This window comes from Uranotaenia lowii, chromosome 3, assembly GCF_029784155.1.
Source record: "Uranotaenia lowii strain MFRU-FL chromosome 3, ASM2978415v1, whole genome shotgun sequence".
Taxonomy (NCBI): domain Eukaryota; kingdom Metazoa; phylum Arthropoda; class Insecta; order Diptera; family Culicidae; genus Uranotaenia; species Uranotaenia lowii.
The window spans coordinates 307327724-307345154 of NC_073693.1; the positions used below are offsets into that span (position 1 = coordinate 307327724).

General features: G+C 37.5%; 1 protein-coding gene across 1 annotated transcript in view; it reads right to left on the reverse strand.

The window, feature by feature from the left end:
* Positions 1 to 409: 409 nt before the first annotated feature.
* The window catches only part of LOC129751087 (uncharacterized), a 73343-nt gene continuing 56321 nt past the window's right edge, over positions 410 to 17431 (reverse strand). The window contains exons 5-13 of the mRNA XM_055746369.1: positions 5417 to 5845; positions 5180 to 5340; positions 4852 to 5112; positions 4393 to 4729; positions 4223 to 4330; positions 3596 to 4160; positions 3419 to 3500; positions 2593 to 2696; positions 410 to 2531 (exon numbers count right to left, since the gene is read on the reverse strand). Of these exons, the coding sequence (XP_055602344.1) occupies positions 2007 to 2531; positions 2593 to 2696; positions 3419 to 3500; positions 3596 to 4160; positions 4223 to 4330; positions 4393 to 4729; positions 4852 to 5112; positions 5180 to 5340; positions 5417 to 5845 (2572 nt within the window). The 3' untranslated portion in view covers positions 410 to 2006. The remainder of the gene's footprint in view (positions 2532 to 2592; positions 2697 to 3418; positions 3501 to 3595; positions 4161 to 4222; positions 4331 to 4392; positions 4730 to 4851; positions 5113 to 5179; positions 5341 to 5416; positions 5846 to 17431) is intronic.

A 17431-nucleotide genomic window follows, 5' to 3' on the forward strand; every position in this document is an offset into this window, starting at 1 on the left:
CTACGTGGTCGATAAAGATTCTAGAAGCCTCGGTTTTTCAATTCGAGTGGCCAAGGAATTCAAGGACGTGTACTGCCTTAAGAACCCGTATTGCAGCATAGCGTCCCATCCTCGAATACACATCAGTCGAATAGGACACCAGACGTCCCTACTACCAGAACGGTTAAAAAAAATGTTTCGGGCATCACCTGAACCTATTAAAAATTAATTCATTCGGATTGCCAATCCGACCAATCGGCGATCGACTGTTCACGCTCGCATCGCCGATGCCACCATCGTGAACGGAGGGACCATTTCGATTGAAACATAAGTAAGTGTAGTTTAAAATTATTTTTTAGCAGATTCGGAAACAGCAAACTGTACTGGTTTATAAACAGGATTTTTCTCAATAAAACAATAAATCTCAGAGTTTGTGGTTTAAAAAAAAATCGCCGAACGCAACCGACAGCAGTGGCCACTACGCAAAAGGACAATTCAGTAATTACGTAAAGTCCAAGGTTATGGTAGGGCCTCCATTCGCCAGCTTCGTCGCGTGTTTTCTTTATTTTGACAAATGTTTTTGGTGAGAAGATTTTTAGTGTCACATCTCTACAAGTAAATTTTGTTCGCGACACTGACTGTCAATGCTAGTGCCTACTAACAAAATGTGGCATAAATCTGTTACAGGATCCGGTGATCCTCAGCCCTTCCGTGCCTACATATCTATTTTTACCAAATTTATCTTTCTTGTTTTTTTTTAATCAACACTTTAGGATTTTAGATGCTATATCATATTTTGGTGATAAACACACGTCTCTCATGTCCTAATCTTTGGGACAATGTGAGCTTCCGCCGTTCTGCGCTGACATACATACTATTCCTAACATTACATCCTTTCCTTATTACTCAACGAAATATTTAGCTCAATTCTACGAAACGAAAGGTTTGCGCAGGCCGAAACACCTCAATAAAATTTTACGATACAAAACAGCCGAACGAAGGAAAAACACAATATTTTTATAGCACTAGAGAAGAATTTATCTGGGTTAGTTCTCACAATCTCCACTCAAGAGAATCAAACCCGGTACTTCGAAGGATATTCAAAAATTATAAATTTTAACAATAAACGAAACTTTCTTTTTCTACTGGGAAAAGGAGGGTGCCTGATGGATGTATCGAATATTTACAAAGTCGCAGAGAACATATAAATCTTTTTGTTGGTTTAGACTGATTCATTTTCTTAAGCGTTTGTTTTTTTTCACTTATAGACTATTTACTGGTTGGTATTCACAGATTTCTACACGGTTGAAATTTAGCTTGTTTTTTTATAACATATGCTACATTTTTTTTGTCGTTTGCAGATTTGTTCTTATTTTACTTATTAACGAGAAATATTTCATATCATCGTTCGTCCGAATTTTGTTTTGGAGTAAAATTTAAAATACATACGATTTTAGTTAATGCCCGATATTTTTTTCGTCCAGTCTGTCTACTAGAAAGTGGGAGTGGGATTTCAAGTGTTGAGAGATTTCTTAAGATAAAAAACGATAATTGATTGCTAAGCTATCGTCTCTTCACACCAATGGTTTGTCATCATCAGTGTTTGCTATGTGGGTTTTGTAATGTTTGTCAGTATGTATATATTGGGTATGAATTCGGCAAAGCAACACACACGATGAGCTTTTTTGTCTCTATTATTTTGCTTGCTCAATTATTTTTCATCGTTTTTAACAGTAATAGTAATAGTACATCGTTATTGTTTCTCTCATCAACACGTAATTTCTATTGAATCTTCGTGCGAAGAACTAGGGGGTATGATTTAGGACCTATAATAGTATTTAAAATGAAAATAGACAAAAGCAAAGAGTACCGCATAGCGAAATGATAATACGGTTATAGAAGTAGTAGTAAACCGACAAATGGCAAATAGCTTGATTTGCAGATTCCGCTGCACCCAGAGATCTGAATTTGAAGTAGAGGTCTTCCACCAAAATCTAATGGTTTAAAAAAGCGAATCAGTGGTTGCCTTAAGTTCGGCCTCGTCCAGGGCGATCATACCACTCCGGATCGTTGGGATCGTCTTCTTCGACGAACAGCGACTCTCCGGTATCGGTTTCTTCGTCGTCTTCCATCGGATCCTCTTCCCCTAATCCGGGACGGCCTCCATCGGCACCGTACATTCTACTTTCGTCACAGCTCTTTAGCAGACGTTCCATAATGATCTGATTTTCGACTTTCTTGGCCTGCATAAGTCGGTCATCGTCATCGTCGTCGAGATCGTCCAGATCATTTTCTGTGGCGGACAAAGTGGTCGAGGTGGTGGAGTGATTAGAGCTCAACGGATTCGCCAGCAGACCGCTACTCGATGGGACCAGATTGATGCTGCTGTTTCTGCTAGCCAGCAGCAAATTGTTATTCGGCCGATCCGGTCGGGTCAGCTTCCGGATGGCATCTTCCACTAGATCCAGATGATCGGTGGGCATCAATCGAACCATCTCCTCGAACATGTCGTCCGGCAACGGGAACTGAAGTGATTCGTACGGTGGAACGATCTGGCAAGGTAAATAAATAATTGGTTAGCAAGCAATGTTAGTTAATTTTTTGATTTCATACCTCCTTGATGTCCGGTGTACTGCTGCGGCGAACTTCGCCTTCCCGGATCGTTTTGTTCGACATGGTTCGCCTTCGTTCCTTCTTGCTGAGGCTTTGATTTAATGCTGAAAACGAATTTTATAATTAGAAATAATTAACTAAAAAGTAATTCGAATAGTAGAAGAAACACATAATGAAATTTCTATGGAAGGATCCGATATATTAAACTTGAAACCTAAGACTTGAGATCTGTGATCTGTAATCTCCCTAAAAATTGAGTCATGAGATCTGAGACTTGAGACTGGAAACATGATACTTGAGACCTGAAACCGGAGACCTGAGACCACACAAGATCTAAAGTATAAGGTCACCAGTCTCATGTCTCAGATCTCAGATAGTATGTCTCGATCAAGTCTTAAATCTCAGATCTCAAGTAACTGTGTGTCTGGATATTAGAAAAAGTTACTCCAACGCGGAAGAACTCAGTCTTTATTCTCCAAGGTATATGTCTTAAACTAAGACTCTTAGCTCTTCATTGCATGATTGGTGCTTAGATATAGCAGGATTTTTGAATTATGGTCATCGTTGCCAAGCTAACGATTATTATTAACTACTAGTTTATTGAAGGCCTTTTACTTTTACATACAAAGTTTTAATGTGCCGTGTGTATTCGTTTCACTAGGTTAGTAGTGCCAATCCAACAATGTTCAAGATGTTTTTGATATTTTAGGTTCTTTTAGAAGAGATTTTCTATTTGAGATTTTGTGGGCTTTGTGGATTTTATTTGGATAAGCCAGCTGAGTGACACAAGATCAGAAAAAATAATAACAAACGCAAAAAAACTTACCATTAATGACATTTGTTTCCGACAACTCCAGTGAGTCCAACGGAGTGAGCGGAGTAGATGGGCATGCAGGTGATGTGTTGGACTGAAGGACCGAAAAGGAAAATGGAAGAAAAAAACTCATTAACATAAAGGTAATAATTTAGAATATTTAACACTGATCAAACGAAATTTTCTCACCTCAGGATCGTGGAGTGGGGTTGGCGGTGCCGGTGACATCGCATCCGGTGTATTCGGTCCGGTCGATTCCGCTCGGCTGTCGGCCCGCCGATTTGCCCGTGGGCGGCTCCACGGGAACTTCATGTAGGTCTGGAATTTGCGCCGTTCCTCCTGCAGGGCTCGCTCGTGCTTGGCCAGAATTGTGTCGTCGGAGATGTCCTCATCGTCGATGGCCGGCAGCACAATCAGTTGACCCTCAGAAACGGACCTGGTTACGTCGGCCACTACCGTTGAGGGCAGAATGCCACTGCTTGTCGGAAGCGACAAGGAGGAAACCTTTTGACCCAGAGGGACCTGCAGAATCTGAATCGGTGCTTTAGGTGACGGATTGCTGCCCGCAGCAGGATTTGTGATAACAGTTGAGTTTAAGCTAGAGTTGCTCTTGGTGCTGCCGTTGCCGCTGTCCGTTTTGGTAAGCTGACTAGCGTTGAGAATATCTTCCGTCGCTAGGACGGTATTGTCCGAAGATTTATTGGGCACCAGGGTGTCGTCCAAATCAGCTGATTCTTCGTCCATAATGCGCCATCTTGAAAGGAAGAATCGGTTATTGGAAACATGAACAGTGGAATTTAAGCTGTCGGTTCTTACTTGGGCGTTGTTATTTCTTTGTACTGCAAAATTTCTACTCTGTTGGAAGCTGCTACACTGTACGGTATGACAATATTGTCAATATCGTACGATTCCTTCCGATTTCGCCTATAAAACAATTAAAAATGGTCAGCATAAGTTACAATCATTTATAAACCGCAAGTACAAACCTATCATTCCGATGATGATTCGGAGTCGGAGACGAGTTCTTACTTCTGCTGCTACCACTTCCGGCTCCATCTTGATTAAGACCTCCGGCCGAATCCCCGTACTCATAGCCCGCGGCAGCTGAGGAAGAGTGAGACATTTTCCGATACTTGCTGCTGGTGCTTTTGTAGTACTTGTTGGAGCTGCTTCCAGCGGAGTTGTTACCGTATCCTCCGTACGGCTGATGAGAACCGGACGTCCCGGGAATTGCTGGCGGATATAACGATTTTCGACCCCGATCGCTTCCTCCGCTGGTATTAGCCAGCAGCAAATTTCGTCGAGATTTCGACTTTTTGATTCCTTCAGATTCAACAATAAAAAAAATTGAACGATATTTTAATAACGGTCATAAAGTTTAGAATCTATTTATTTAAGGTTGTTAGGCTACTACGATCTACGATAGGTTGTTGAAGAATACTCACGATTATTCGACGGGTCCGCGTATTTGCCGCTCTTAACGTACTTCCGTTTGCCATCGGTACCAAACTTTTTTCCGGTTTGAGCGCCCTCATCGCCGGACGACAGGAAGGCCGGCGTTCCGGCAGACGGTAGCACACCGGACGACGATATGCCTGCCTTTTGGGACAAAGCTTTCGAGAGCGTTTTGGCCGAACAGCGGATCATCTTGTTTTGCCAGTCCGGTATTCGCATTATGGCTTCAAAGTGGACGCTATGCGAGACATCTGTGCGGAGGGATAAAAGCCTTAGTTATTCGATTATTGTAAACTTGGGTATTATAATCGTTCATACCTTCGGGGAAACTTAACACAGGATGGAAGCAGGGATCCAACAGGGCTACCCGATCCGATGCCGGCATCGTGTCTGGTAGATCTCTGGGGGCCGTTGGGTCTTGCCGACCGGTACACAGGGCACAAGGATGTAGGGGCCACGCACAGCCACATTTCATGGTACTGCAATTTAAAACAGGTTGAGCGATTCAATATCATCTAAATCACTTTCTAGCATTGGACATCTCTTTAAACATACCTTGGTCTCGAGGCCTTCTTGGAAATCGTGTGTAGATTCGCCGTCTGCAGAAGCTTCCGCTTCCGGAAACCGTTCCGATGGAAGGGCCTCGTCCGGCAAGATCCACCACCACCACCACTGCTGCCCTGATCGTACGCTCCATTCGGATTCGATGATCCCAGGGCTGCATCGTAACCATCGTCCAAGGGTTTACTGTTGCCGGGTAGCGTTCCCCGGTATCCGTTGACCGATTGTTGTGATGGGCCGGCCGCTGCCACCACCGGAGGATCTTCCAAGGTAACGGTGCCCTTGTTGATTTTGATTTTGTTGTGCAATTCGTTGTGCTGCCGGATTCGGTACTCGAGATCGGAGATCTGGGCCAACAGCCAAGTCCATCGTGCCGCCACCGAGGCGCGATCTTTAGCCCATCGCCAGGCCGCTCGCTTGGCGCTGCATTAAAAGAATAAATAAAACAAATGGTATGGATAAGAAGCTTGGATTTAGAAGAGGAAAAAAGTTTTTACAGAGCTATGTTTGTTCTCGGGGCATGTCGCCCGAGAGATATTGGAATGTATTTACTTATATGGGAAAGAATGCAAATACTGGTTCTCTCTATCAGCGATAGCGAGTCAGGTTTTGTTTGTTTATCCGTGGAACGTTGTCACTGAGCTCAGATTATCGTCAAAGGTGCAACAGATAAAAAGTATTGTTCACTTTAAAAGATTCTCTGTTTTCTAAATTTTAAGTTAGACTATTGGACGCAGAAATTTTAAGTTATCTGATTGGGACGTAGAAAGCAAAACAATGCTTGTCGCCTCAGTATGGCATCAATCTAAAACAATCTGATATTTTGCAAGGGGCTTTGAAACTTCAACTGCAACTTTCTCGTAACACATTAAGCGACTCATACAACCTTTTCGAAAATAACTGAAGACTTGTAGGCCAAAAAATTATTTGGTCTAGATTCCAAATTTATAGGAGATAGACGATGTACAATAATTTGGAGGGTCATCAGTTGAATCCTGTAGCATTTACATATGTAAAACTCAGGTTATCTGGAAATAAGCTTCCCGGTTATCAGTTTAACGCCCTTTTCTGATAGCAAACAAAACATATTGAGCATCCCTGCTGAGCATGCTGACATTCGTTCACAAATACGAAGGCAAAATTATTCGAAACAATAATATGATACAGCGGCGACAGCGGGCGGGGGACCAACCAGACTGTTACTTTATTCATTCTCAAGTAGCTAGCTGCTCGAGCCATCGCCAACATAAAACATATGAGAGGCCGGGGAAACAAATACAAAAGCCTCTCGGTAATTACTCTAGAAAGTGACCGCCCGCCAGCCCCTACAATGAGCAGCGCATGGATGAATTGAACAACATCGGTAGAAACATACAACAACCATCCTCCTCATCCTCCCCCACAACTCACCGAAGTGAGCAAAACCATTCATTCGGTTGCGGGAGGAAACATACACTGCAATCAAAAAATCAAATTGCGCGACGTTGCCATGTTTTGTCCCGGAGCCGCGATGATGGTGGAATATCGGCTTTCCAGTATTGGTGATAGTGGCTGTTTAGTGGGACGCGTTCAACGCACCAAACCAGCAGATCGGGGCGAGTTTTTTTTCTACCTCTCAATATTTGCTTTTCCATTAACCAGCCGGCTGAGTGAAGTACTGTCTACTGTCGCCGCCTCGAATTTCTAGAGCGGGCAGTTAAATCAATGTTTTTTTAAAAATTTTATAGGAAAGTAATCTTGATTTTTTTTTAACATTTAAGGGGTATTCACAGTTCTTGTAAAAAATGGATATATTATATTCGTCAAAAACTCGAATATACTACACTTCATGGTTGTTGTAAAAAGCAGCAAAACTAATGGAAAAAAGTTAACCAATATATTTTAATTTTATAAACCACTATAGCTGACCCGATGTGCTTTGTTACTCCTTCCAAAAATAAATTAAATTTTATGAAATTAATTTAAAAACGATTCTTGCTGGCATTATGTTTAATTAAATTTCAACATAATTTACAAGCTACCGCTTAAAATAAGAGCTGGAACACAGAGCTGGAAAGAATTGCACTACAAACATTAATTTAAAAAAAAAAACTGAAACTTGACCTCTAAATTTAGTTTTTAAAGATTTGCATTTTTGTTACTTCCATAAACTTCACATCGATTCTTTTATAACGTCGAAATGAATGTTTCTCTGGTATAGATTCCTCATCCCTTTTCTCCTTCCAATGCGGGAAGGGCTAACGAACTACTATATAAAGACACATTTTAAGTATCTAAATAACGTTACATTTCGCTCCATTTGTCTGATAAGTTTTTGAGATTAAACAAGATTACGATAAGGATCTCAATGGAAGAAAATTTCCTTTAAAGAGATCCATTTCTTTTTTTTAATAATGTTAACTAATTAAATATTATGCTAGATTTACTTAAGTTTACTTATTAATAGTTAAAAATACGACAAAAGAAAACTACGATGCTACAAAAACAAACAAAATTTGATTAAAAAAAAACTGGTTGTTGATCGACTTTTTTAACGATTCAATTTTTCTTTTAATAACTGTACTACTTTGACTTTAAACATGGAACGGTTGTTGATGGTCTTTATTTCAGTAGGTAAAGCGTTGTATATTGTAGGTCCTATAAAAGAAATTCTTTTTTGCCCTAAAGATGTCATGGATCGGCTTCGTTGCAAGTAATTATTTTGACGGGTATTGTGGGTTCTTAATCCCGTAGTAAAATTTAGGTTTTGGTTATTGCTACTCGAGTGTATATTATCATGAACATATATAACGGTTTGCAAATTACAGAGTTCGGTTATTGGAAGAATGTTGTGCGTTCCCAGAGAGTATAGCTGTTGGGTTGGAAAAAGCAGGGGTAGTCTGAAGATGTTTTTCAAACATCTATTCTGTAGGGTCTGAAGTTTTTGAAGATGTGACAAGGAGGCTCTTCCCCATATCAAAATAAGATAGTTTAGATGAGACTGAATAAATGCATAGTAAAACTTTAAAAGAACATGTTGGGGCACTAAGTTTCTTAATTTCCACAAAACACCGCAAAGAGGAGAAATTTTTTTTACTAGGTTCTCTGTGTGACAACTCCAAGAAAGTGTTTCATCCAAGAAAATTCCTAAGTACTTGAAGTAATGAACTCTCTCAATAACAATTCCATCCATAATTGGGTCATTATTTGATAGTATTTTTTTATGTGAAGAACGAAACAACATATATTTGGTTTTTGAATAGTTTAGAGAAAGCAAGTTGCATTTAAAATATTTTGATAGTAACTTCAAATCATTTTCAATTTGTTGAGTTATAACATTCGTTGATGCAGCTGAATAAAAAATAGCTGTATCATCAGCAAATAATCGAGCTGTGCCTTTCAGTGGTAAATTACAAAGATCGTTTACATACAAAAGAAAAAGTAACGGACCAATGTTGCTTCCTTGGGGTACACCAATATCAATGTTTCTCAAATCGCTTCTAGTATTTTCGATCGCTACGAATTGTTTCCTTTCCGATAAATAACTGCGAAGGATGTTGTTAGCAGCACCTCTTATTCCGTATTCATTCAATTTGGACAATAATATGTCGTGGTTTAGTGTGTCAAAGGCTTTTTTAAGATCCAAGAACAAAGCACCAACGATATTCTTTGAATCAATTTTTGAAATAATAGAATCAACTAACTCTGTGATAGCAATTAGCGTACTCGATCCAGGTCTGAAACCGTACTGCAATTTGTACAGTATATTTTCCTGATTTAAAAAATTTTCAATTCTATTCATTAGAAGTTTTTCAAAAACTTTGCTAAAAACACTTAAGGTTGAAATTGGACGGTAATTATTTACGTCATGTGGATCACCTGCCTTAAAAATGGGAATAACTTTTGCAACTTTAAGACAATCCGGATAAACTCCTGTCTCTAACATGTGATTAAAATATTGCATGAGTATACCAGAGAAAATTTCGTTGTTATTTTTTAACGCATCTACAGGAAATCCATCAGGTCCACGACTCTTTTTATTTTTAAGAGATAGAATTACTAGTCGAACCTCGTTGACACTAGCTGGACGTAAAAATATTGTATTTTGTACACTATTAATATGCGACAAAGGATCACTGCCGGGATCAGATGGGATTTCATTAGCTAGTTTTTTCCCAATCGTAGAAAAATGTTTGTTAAATTTTTCACAAATCTCAGAATTGTTTGTTGTTACGCCTTCTTCATCAGAAAGATTTATTGGAGCGGTGATTTTATTTTTACCAAGGAGTGTATTTATGTTTTTCCAAAGCTTTGAATGTGGAGTATTGTTTAACAATCGCTCGTAATATTGTTTTTTACATTCTTGTTTTTTAAAGTTTAGCTTTTTGTTTATATGATTCAACATTTCTTTGAGTTGGACATTATCGGGATGTCGTTTACAACGTTTCAAATGGTTATTTTTTATTCTAATCAGTGTCCAAAGGTCTAGTGACATCCATGGACAATAATTGCCTTTTAGTTTTACCTTTTTATTGAGTGTTTTAGTAGACATTGAGAGAAAACGGTTGTAAGTTGTTGTAATGTGCTGTAGGCCATCATTAACATTTTCTGGTAGTTGAATATTATTTAGATAATTTCGAAACAAATCGTTAAGTTTGGAATGATCAATAATTTCTTTCTTCAGAATTGTTTCCTTCTTATCACATAACAATTTTAGGGATGTAACAATTGAGGCGCTTAGGATCAAAGGGGTGCAAGTGCCGAAATGATGATTTCGAGAAAACGGGCCTCAAAGTTTTTTTTCTAAATCAAAATTATCGAATCAATTTTTCTACTAAATTTTCGATGGAGTGTGTCTCATGAGGTCTAAAATGAACGATTCTGAAAGAAAAACCAAAGTTTTTGCGATATTTATGTTAAAACGGCGAACTACTTTTATTGATATTTTTCACTTGCACCCTTCTGATCCCAAGAATGACACTTGCACCCCTCTGACTCCAAACAATATGACACCATCCTTTTGGAACCTGTATGTAACGGGTATTTTCAGAATGATACTAGATGTTTTGTTTTTGTTCACACATTTAATTTTCTGCGTTTTCGGGCTTCAAATTTCTATGCAACTCATAATGAACGAGGTTTGCAAGTTCCACTATCCTAATTCCCAGAATTTGTTGAAAACTTTCAATCTCTCTTTTTCCTCAATGGATACACAAGAATACCTGCATATTTGTTCATTCATTGGAATAAACTGTTTAGCTGGTCGCTTTTTCCGGTAGAACCAGCATACGCTCCCCCTTGGTTCCGTAGCTTTTTTTCGCAAGATGCGTTTCCAGACTGCCTGATTTCGTTGGCGTTTTTGGGGTATTGATGAATGGCCAGTTAACTCTCCAGGAATGGACTCATTCTCGCTAGCAACTGCAGCAGCAGCAACTTCTGATTCTCCAGAAGAACCGTGGATGTTTAATTTTTCTTTTTTGGTCTAATTATACCAGGCCTCTTTCCTAAACAGTTATGTAAATATTCCTTAAAAGAATGTAATTTTTTATAAACTACCTGTCGCAACGACTCATCTGAACTGTTCGAAGTTTCATTTTGTTCCTTGGAATAGTACGTGACATCATGATCAGAGCCTGTCGAAAGCTCTGAATCCTCTGAGCTTTCATCCGAGAGATTTTTCTTAGATATATTTGCCAAAAAATTATTGTTAAGTGCGTTTTGTGTTTGCCTTTTATCCCTATTAGCATTGGCTGAATTTGCCATAAAAAAAATATTTTAGAATTTTTTGTATACATAACAATGAGATTTTCATGCCGACGAAGTTAGACCTGAATCTATTTTCATCACTTCTCTATCTGAGGACTTTGGATTATCCTGGTCAGAACCAGTAGAAAATCCTAGTCGGAGCTAGATGATGTTTTCAAGTGACAAAAATGTATACGTTCTAATGAAATCAGCCTTAAAGTACATATAATCCTTTGGTGTCAGAAGGGTGTAAGTGCACTTGCACCCTTCTGACACCAAACGAAACAGGATTTTCATTGACACGTTTTTTTATAAATAGCTTAAAAATATCGAAATAATTTTTCTGTTGACCTGTGTCTTCTACAGAATGTTAATCTATACTTTAACTATCCAAAAAACAGTTTATCTCAGTTTTGATAAAAAATCACTTGCACCCCTCTGATCCTAAGTGCCTCAATTTGTAAATGGTCACTTACATCTGTAAAAATAGTATCGTTTTTAAGTCGGTCTATGTCAATCTGCTTCGAAATAACGTGGTCAAGGATATTTTTAGTTTTTGGTCTTGTTGGAAAAGTATTTGTGCAAGCATAACCGAAAGATTCTAAAATTGATTTATATTTCATCACAGTGTTTAAATTAACTAAATTCACGGGGATATTAAAGTCACCAACAATAAGACTCGAATGGTTAACAGGAACAGATGCTAATAAGGATTCAATTTCATCACAAAACAGGTTAAACGAGAACGCTGGTGGTCTATAAATACCATGAACACTGAAAATTTGACCACTCAGACATATTTCAACACTTATTCTATGAAAACCCTCAACAACTTTGTTTTCAATTTCTTTAAATTTCAAATTCGTTTTAATATACATCACTAAGCCTCCATATGGTTGATCACGACATGAAAATATTGAGGTGTATCCTGGAATGTTATAAATATTACAATTATCTTTGACAAGCCAAGTTTCAGAAATGACAATAACATCAATACAATTATTTAATTAATGAATAGTTTGTAGCACAGAATCAAATTTACATAAACTATTCATACTGCAAATATTCCACTGCAAAATTCTTAAATTACCCAAATCATTAGCACAAGTACTTAAATTAAATTCATCTATATTTTCATAATATTTATTAATTAAACTATCCATTAAATTATCTTTATACTAAGGTTAAACACTTACAATTTTATTTTTGAATTTTATTTACTTTATCCTGAATCAGCATTGTTCCTTTTACGTTTTGGTGACGGAGTTTCTTTTGGAAGTGTGGAACTGCTCTTTCCCTGTTGAATAACGTGTTTGCTCATGAAACGACTCAAATCTAGTTTTGTTTTTATAATCTCAGGTTTAGAAATGTCAGTTTGTTTGATAAGAATGGCACCACCCCTACCAGGCCAAATATATTTAACTCCCAGTAAATCTTGGTACTCGCGTAGTTCATTTAAGATTTCTATAGATAAAGGCGTAAGCTCATCTCTAACTGTGACGTTTAAAGGTTTCCGTTTACTAAAAATGATGGATCCACTAAGGTAGAAGCAAGTTTTCCAAAACTTCGTTTCTTGCTAAAAATTTCTTCCTTAATAAGTGTATCTTTTAGAAATACTTTGATTGGTGGGAAATAATCGTTTGATTTATTTGAAGAAAACAATCTGACAGCGTTTTCAATGTGCTCAATTTTTAATTCATAGCCGAAAGACCCACAAATTTTACGGACCAAATCTAGGGTGTTCTCGCCACTTTTAAAAGGCACCCCAAAAATCATCATGTTTTTCGAAATAGCTTCTTTATTAAAACGGTCCAGGTTAATTTCTAACTTTTGAACTTGATCCGTAAGTTTAGAATGTTTAGATTTGAGACCAGATACTTCTGTTTCTAGAGCATCATTACGGGATTTTAAATCTTCGAAGTCTGTCTGAATTTCGTCAAATTTCGAAGATAAAAACTCCTGTGACGCCTCTATTGCAGACGTAACTGATCTCATATCCGTTTTGATAGAATTCATCTCATTGGAGACAACATTGTGAACAGTCTGCTCTATTTTCATGTTTATGCTTTCTATAATTGTTTCATGATCTTTACGCAACGATATTATTTTGGCATAAATGCACGCGCAATTCGAATCGCAAAAGAATTGTTGTGCCTTCATTTTTCGAGCGGCACTGCCAATCAAATTTTTACAACGCAAATGGACACTTTTAAAACAATACGAACATGTAATGATTTTATCAAGATTGTTTTCCACATTTTTGCATTCAGTACAAATTACTTCATCATCCCCGTCCATGTTCGTCAGACCAAAATAAAATACAGCTACAAAAGATTAAAAAAAGAAACAAAACTTGTTTGGATACCTCACAATCAAAACTTAAATTAAAACTGATATGACTTTTATCAATGTTATATTATTTACAAGGAAAAAAAGTATGCGATAAAATGAATAAATAGATAAATAAAATAAATAAGTGGCGAAATTAAAATAGTTCAAGCTGCAAAATACTAAGGACAGCACAGGACAAAGACACGTAAAAGGATAAACAGTTTAAAAAAATAACTCAGTATCAAAATATAATATGTGAAACAAAAATTATGCGGAATCAAATAAAAATATTAAGGACTAATTAATTGGAACATATTAAAATCAGTTTCAGAGAATAAGAATAATAAAAAATTATTGAGAAAAGAAAGAGAAAAATCTGTCGATAATTTTTAACATTGCTTTCCAAAAGAAACGATTTCCAAGTTTATACAGTACATTTCACGGCAATCAATCAAAGTACTAGTGACAAGTCACCAATAACCAGCAAGCGCTGATGTTGTGTGCTACTGACGGAAGCAAAAAACTCTTTCGGTCATCTACTCGTGTGTGCTGGCTGCGTTTGCCTAATCTTCACCGCTAGCGATCGAGATTCACTAACAAGCTAGCAAGTGCAAGAAACACAACCCTTTGAAGTGCGCAAATAACAGAGTCACACACTTTCGCTCTACTCGAGTGTTCCGATGTTGGCTAAAAGCTACACCGCTCAGCGACGAGATTCACTAACTGCTGAACAAGTGATAGAACCACAACCGTTTGGGCCAATGGGCCGTTTTTTTAATTGATTAACCGAAACAAAGCGGTGATCGCAGCAGATACGATTGGAGTACCTGCTTCGTCAAACGATTTGCTGCTGTTGCGGAATAATTTTGGAAACGTTTGTTAAGGATAGGAATGAAATATTCACTTTACTCACCAATCTAGAGACAAGTGATACTTGATCAACAGCTCACCTCACAATAGCTTTTCTGTTGTTCTTTTTTCGGCGTCAAGAAAAACTGAGTTTTTACACTTATCAGCTGATAACGGCACATAAATTTAGTACGTGATTGCACATTAAACACTTAATAACGCCACTATGATGTATCACAGATTTAAAAGAAAGTATTTTCAATAAAATTATCAACTTAATGCGAGATTACGAAAACAAGACGTGCGATCAAAAACCAGTGCTACCAGAAAAAAAAAGGAAAAAGAAAAAAAGAAAAAAAAAAAGATTAAAGTGAGGGTCCCAAATTATTCGTACGCAAACAAAATCTCTCTTATTATATTGTCTCTATTGCTTAATAAGTACCCGACTTATGCCAAAAAACTTGTATGGAAGCTCTCCTTTCTCCATCCGTTCTAAAACTGCTGGAAAGAGGTAGGGATCCCATTTTTTCGTAATCAAAAATTCCATTCGTATCCCCTTTTCACTCTGCCAGGCAGAAGGGTGTGTATCATTCATAGAAACAAATTTCGTATTTAAATACCTTCCTATTTCAAACTTGATTCTATTTGCTTAATTATTTCTCCTGCAGTTATAACCAACAAACTTGTATTGGGGCCCCTCCCCAGATTCTGTATACTCCCTGGAAGAAAAGTAGTGTTTCAAATAATCAAAGAACCATTTCTCGTACTCGAATGATTTCCCATGTCGTGATTGGTTCCATTTGTAAAATAAGTTCCTGGTTTATGCGAAACAATTGTGTGGGAGCCTCCCTCTTCCCTAACTTTATCTTCAATTGAAGGAGTTAGAAGTCTCAATTAAAGCTATAACCTTTTCTCTTATCCAATAACCCTCCCATGCCAAATTTGGTTCCATTTCCTCGATAAGCTCTAAAGTTATGCGAAAAATTGTAAAGGAGCCCGCAACTCCTTTCTATCACCCCACAGGAAGGAGCCAGTAGTACTAAATATTCATAGAAACATTTTTAATTCCTACTTTAATACCCTCCCAAGCTAAATTTGGCTCCATAAGTTCTCGAGTAATGTAAACATTGTATGGGACCACCCTCTACCCTTAAAATTTTCCCACTGGAAGAACAGAGGGTTCTCTAAATGTCATAGTAGCATTTCCGTATTCAAATACTTTCCCACACCAAATTTAGTTCCTTTAAATTGATTATGTTGATACTTACAGTTTCGGCAGAGGAAATCTGCCGCTCCGTCGGCGAAACCAAAACAGTTTGTTTTGGTTCCGCATGCTTTGAGTCAATTCGCAATTGAAACAATAGCGGTGATGATTGATGATGACAGCTGATGATGGTAAACGCGGTACAAATGTTTACATCATCACACTGTGAAGCCAAACAACTCAAATTGGGTTCGTGGTAACACAACAGTGTTGCCAGATATTCTGGGTAAGAATATCAAAGTACTTATTAAGAAATGGGTACTTTTCCGGTTAGGGAATATAAGATGTGGAAGTAACAATTAGCTATCGCTAATTAATATGGTTGTATTCTAATGACCTCACTGACGAAACTGAATAAAGATAACTCTATTCCACCACTGAAACCTGCGTTTTCAACAGATTATTTTTCCAGTTATGCTGAAAATTGTAAAGGAGTCCTTCACTTTCTATCTTGTCTATGGAAGGAGAGAGGGGTACAAAATATTCATACACAGCAAGAAAAAATCGTGTAAATTTAGATCGAAAACGATGCACGAAAACGGAACATCGATTTTGGTATAAAATTCTACCACGGTGTATTTTTCTCAACAATGTAATTTTTGAAGCGTGTAAATTTAGATCGAAAACAATGCACGAAAACGGATGACATAAACCGTCGTGTAAAAATACACAATGATGAAAATTTCAAAACATATTAGCGTTAATATTACAAATCTTTTTTAAATAATCAGATTTTGGGAGTTGTTTATGAATAAATACGCCACATGTGTCATTTTATTTGACACATATTGCCGATACACTGCAAACTCAAAAAATGCACACCATCACTGGCAGCTTGAATTGTGGTTGTGTCCGATGATCCCCAGCAGGGCGATGTTTTGCCGATCAGCGTCAGGCAGCATTCTTGAATTCTTCCGGAACAGCATAGTAATTGGAATCCCTTAAACATTAGAAACATTCAACATTGATTCGGCTTTTGATCCATTTATAAAACAGCAATTCCTGCAATCGAAAGAGAATTTGAAGTACCATTTTTTTTCATTTCGTCTATAACTATAATCTACCATTTTTTAATTCAATTCTGAAAGAATTTGTTTCGGTTTTAATACTAAATTAACTGCGGAAGCGATTTTTTTTCTTTTCGCACAATAAACCACCATCTTGGATAAAAACAGAACAATTAATGCCGCGAAAAAAAAGAAAACAATGGATCTGTCGCGTTTTACATTGTTTTCGATGTAATTTTATATTGAGATATATTTTTTAGATCAGGGCGTGTAAACATACATCATACAAAATTAAGTTTATACCAACGATTCAAAAATAGATCAAAAAGAGTGTAAAATTACATCAGTTTTGAATTACACTGGTCAAAAAGTAGATCACTCGTATTTAAGATTGCGTATACTTTTAGAAATTTTTTGCTGTGTAGAACCATTTCTCGTATAAAAACACCCTTTGAAGTCAAATTTTGTTCCATTTGCTCAAATAGTTCTCATTTTGTGCAATAGAAAAAGGTATGAAAGCCCCCCTTCTCTCTTCCTATATCTCATCTGAAAAAAGGGAGGGCCAATGCTAATTTTGGGTCCATTAGCGTCATTAGTTCTTGAGTAATGTAAAAAATTGTAAGGTGGCGCCCCTCTCCCCTTCCTATCCGTCCATTGGAAGGAGGGAGGGGTACCAAATATTCATAGAATCATTCCTCGTACCAAAATATACTACCACGCCGAAATTGGTTTAATTTTCTCCATCAGTTCTCGAGCTATTCAAACATTTGGAGTGTTCAAACACTCCTATCTGCCAAGTTTCACGTAAATCGGATTGAAAAACTATAAATTCAA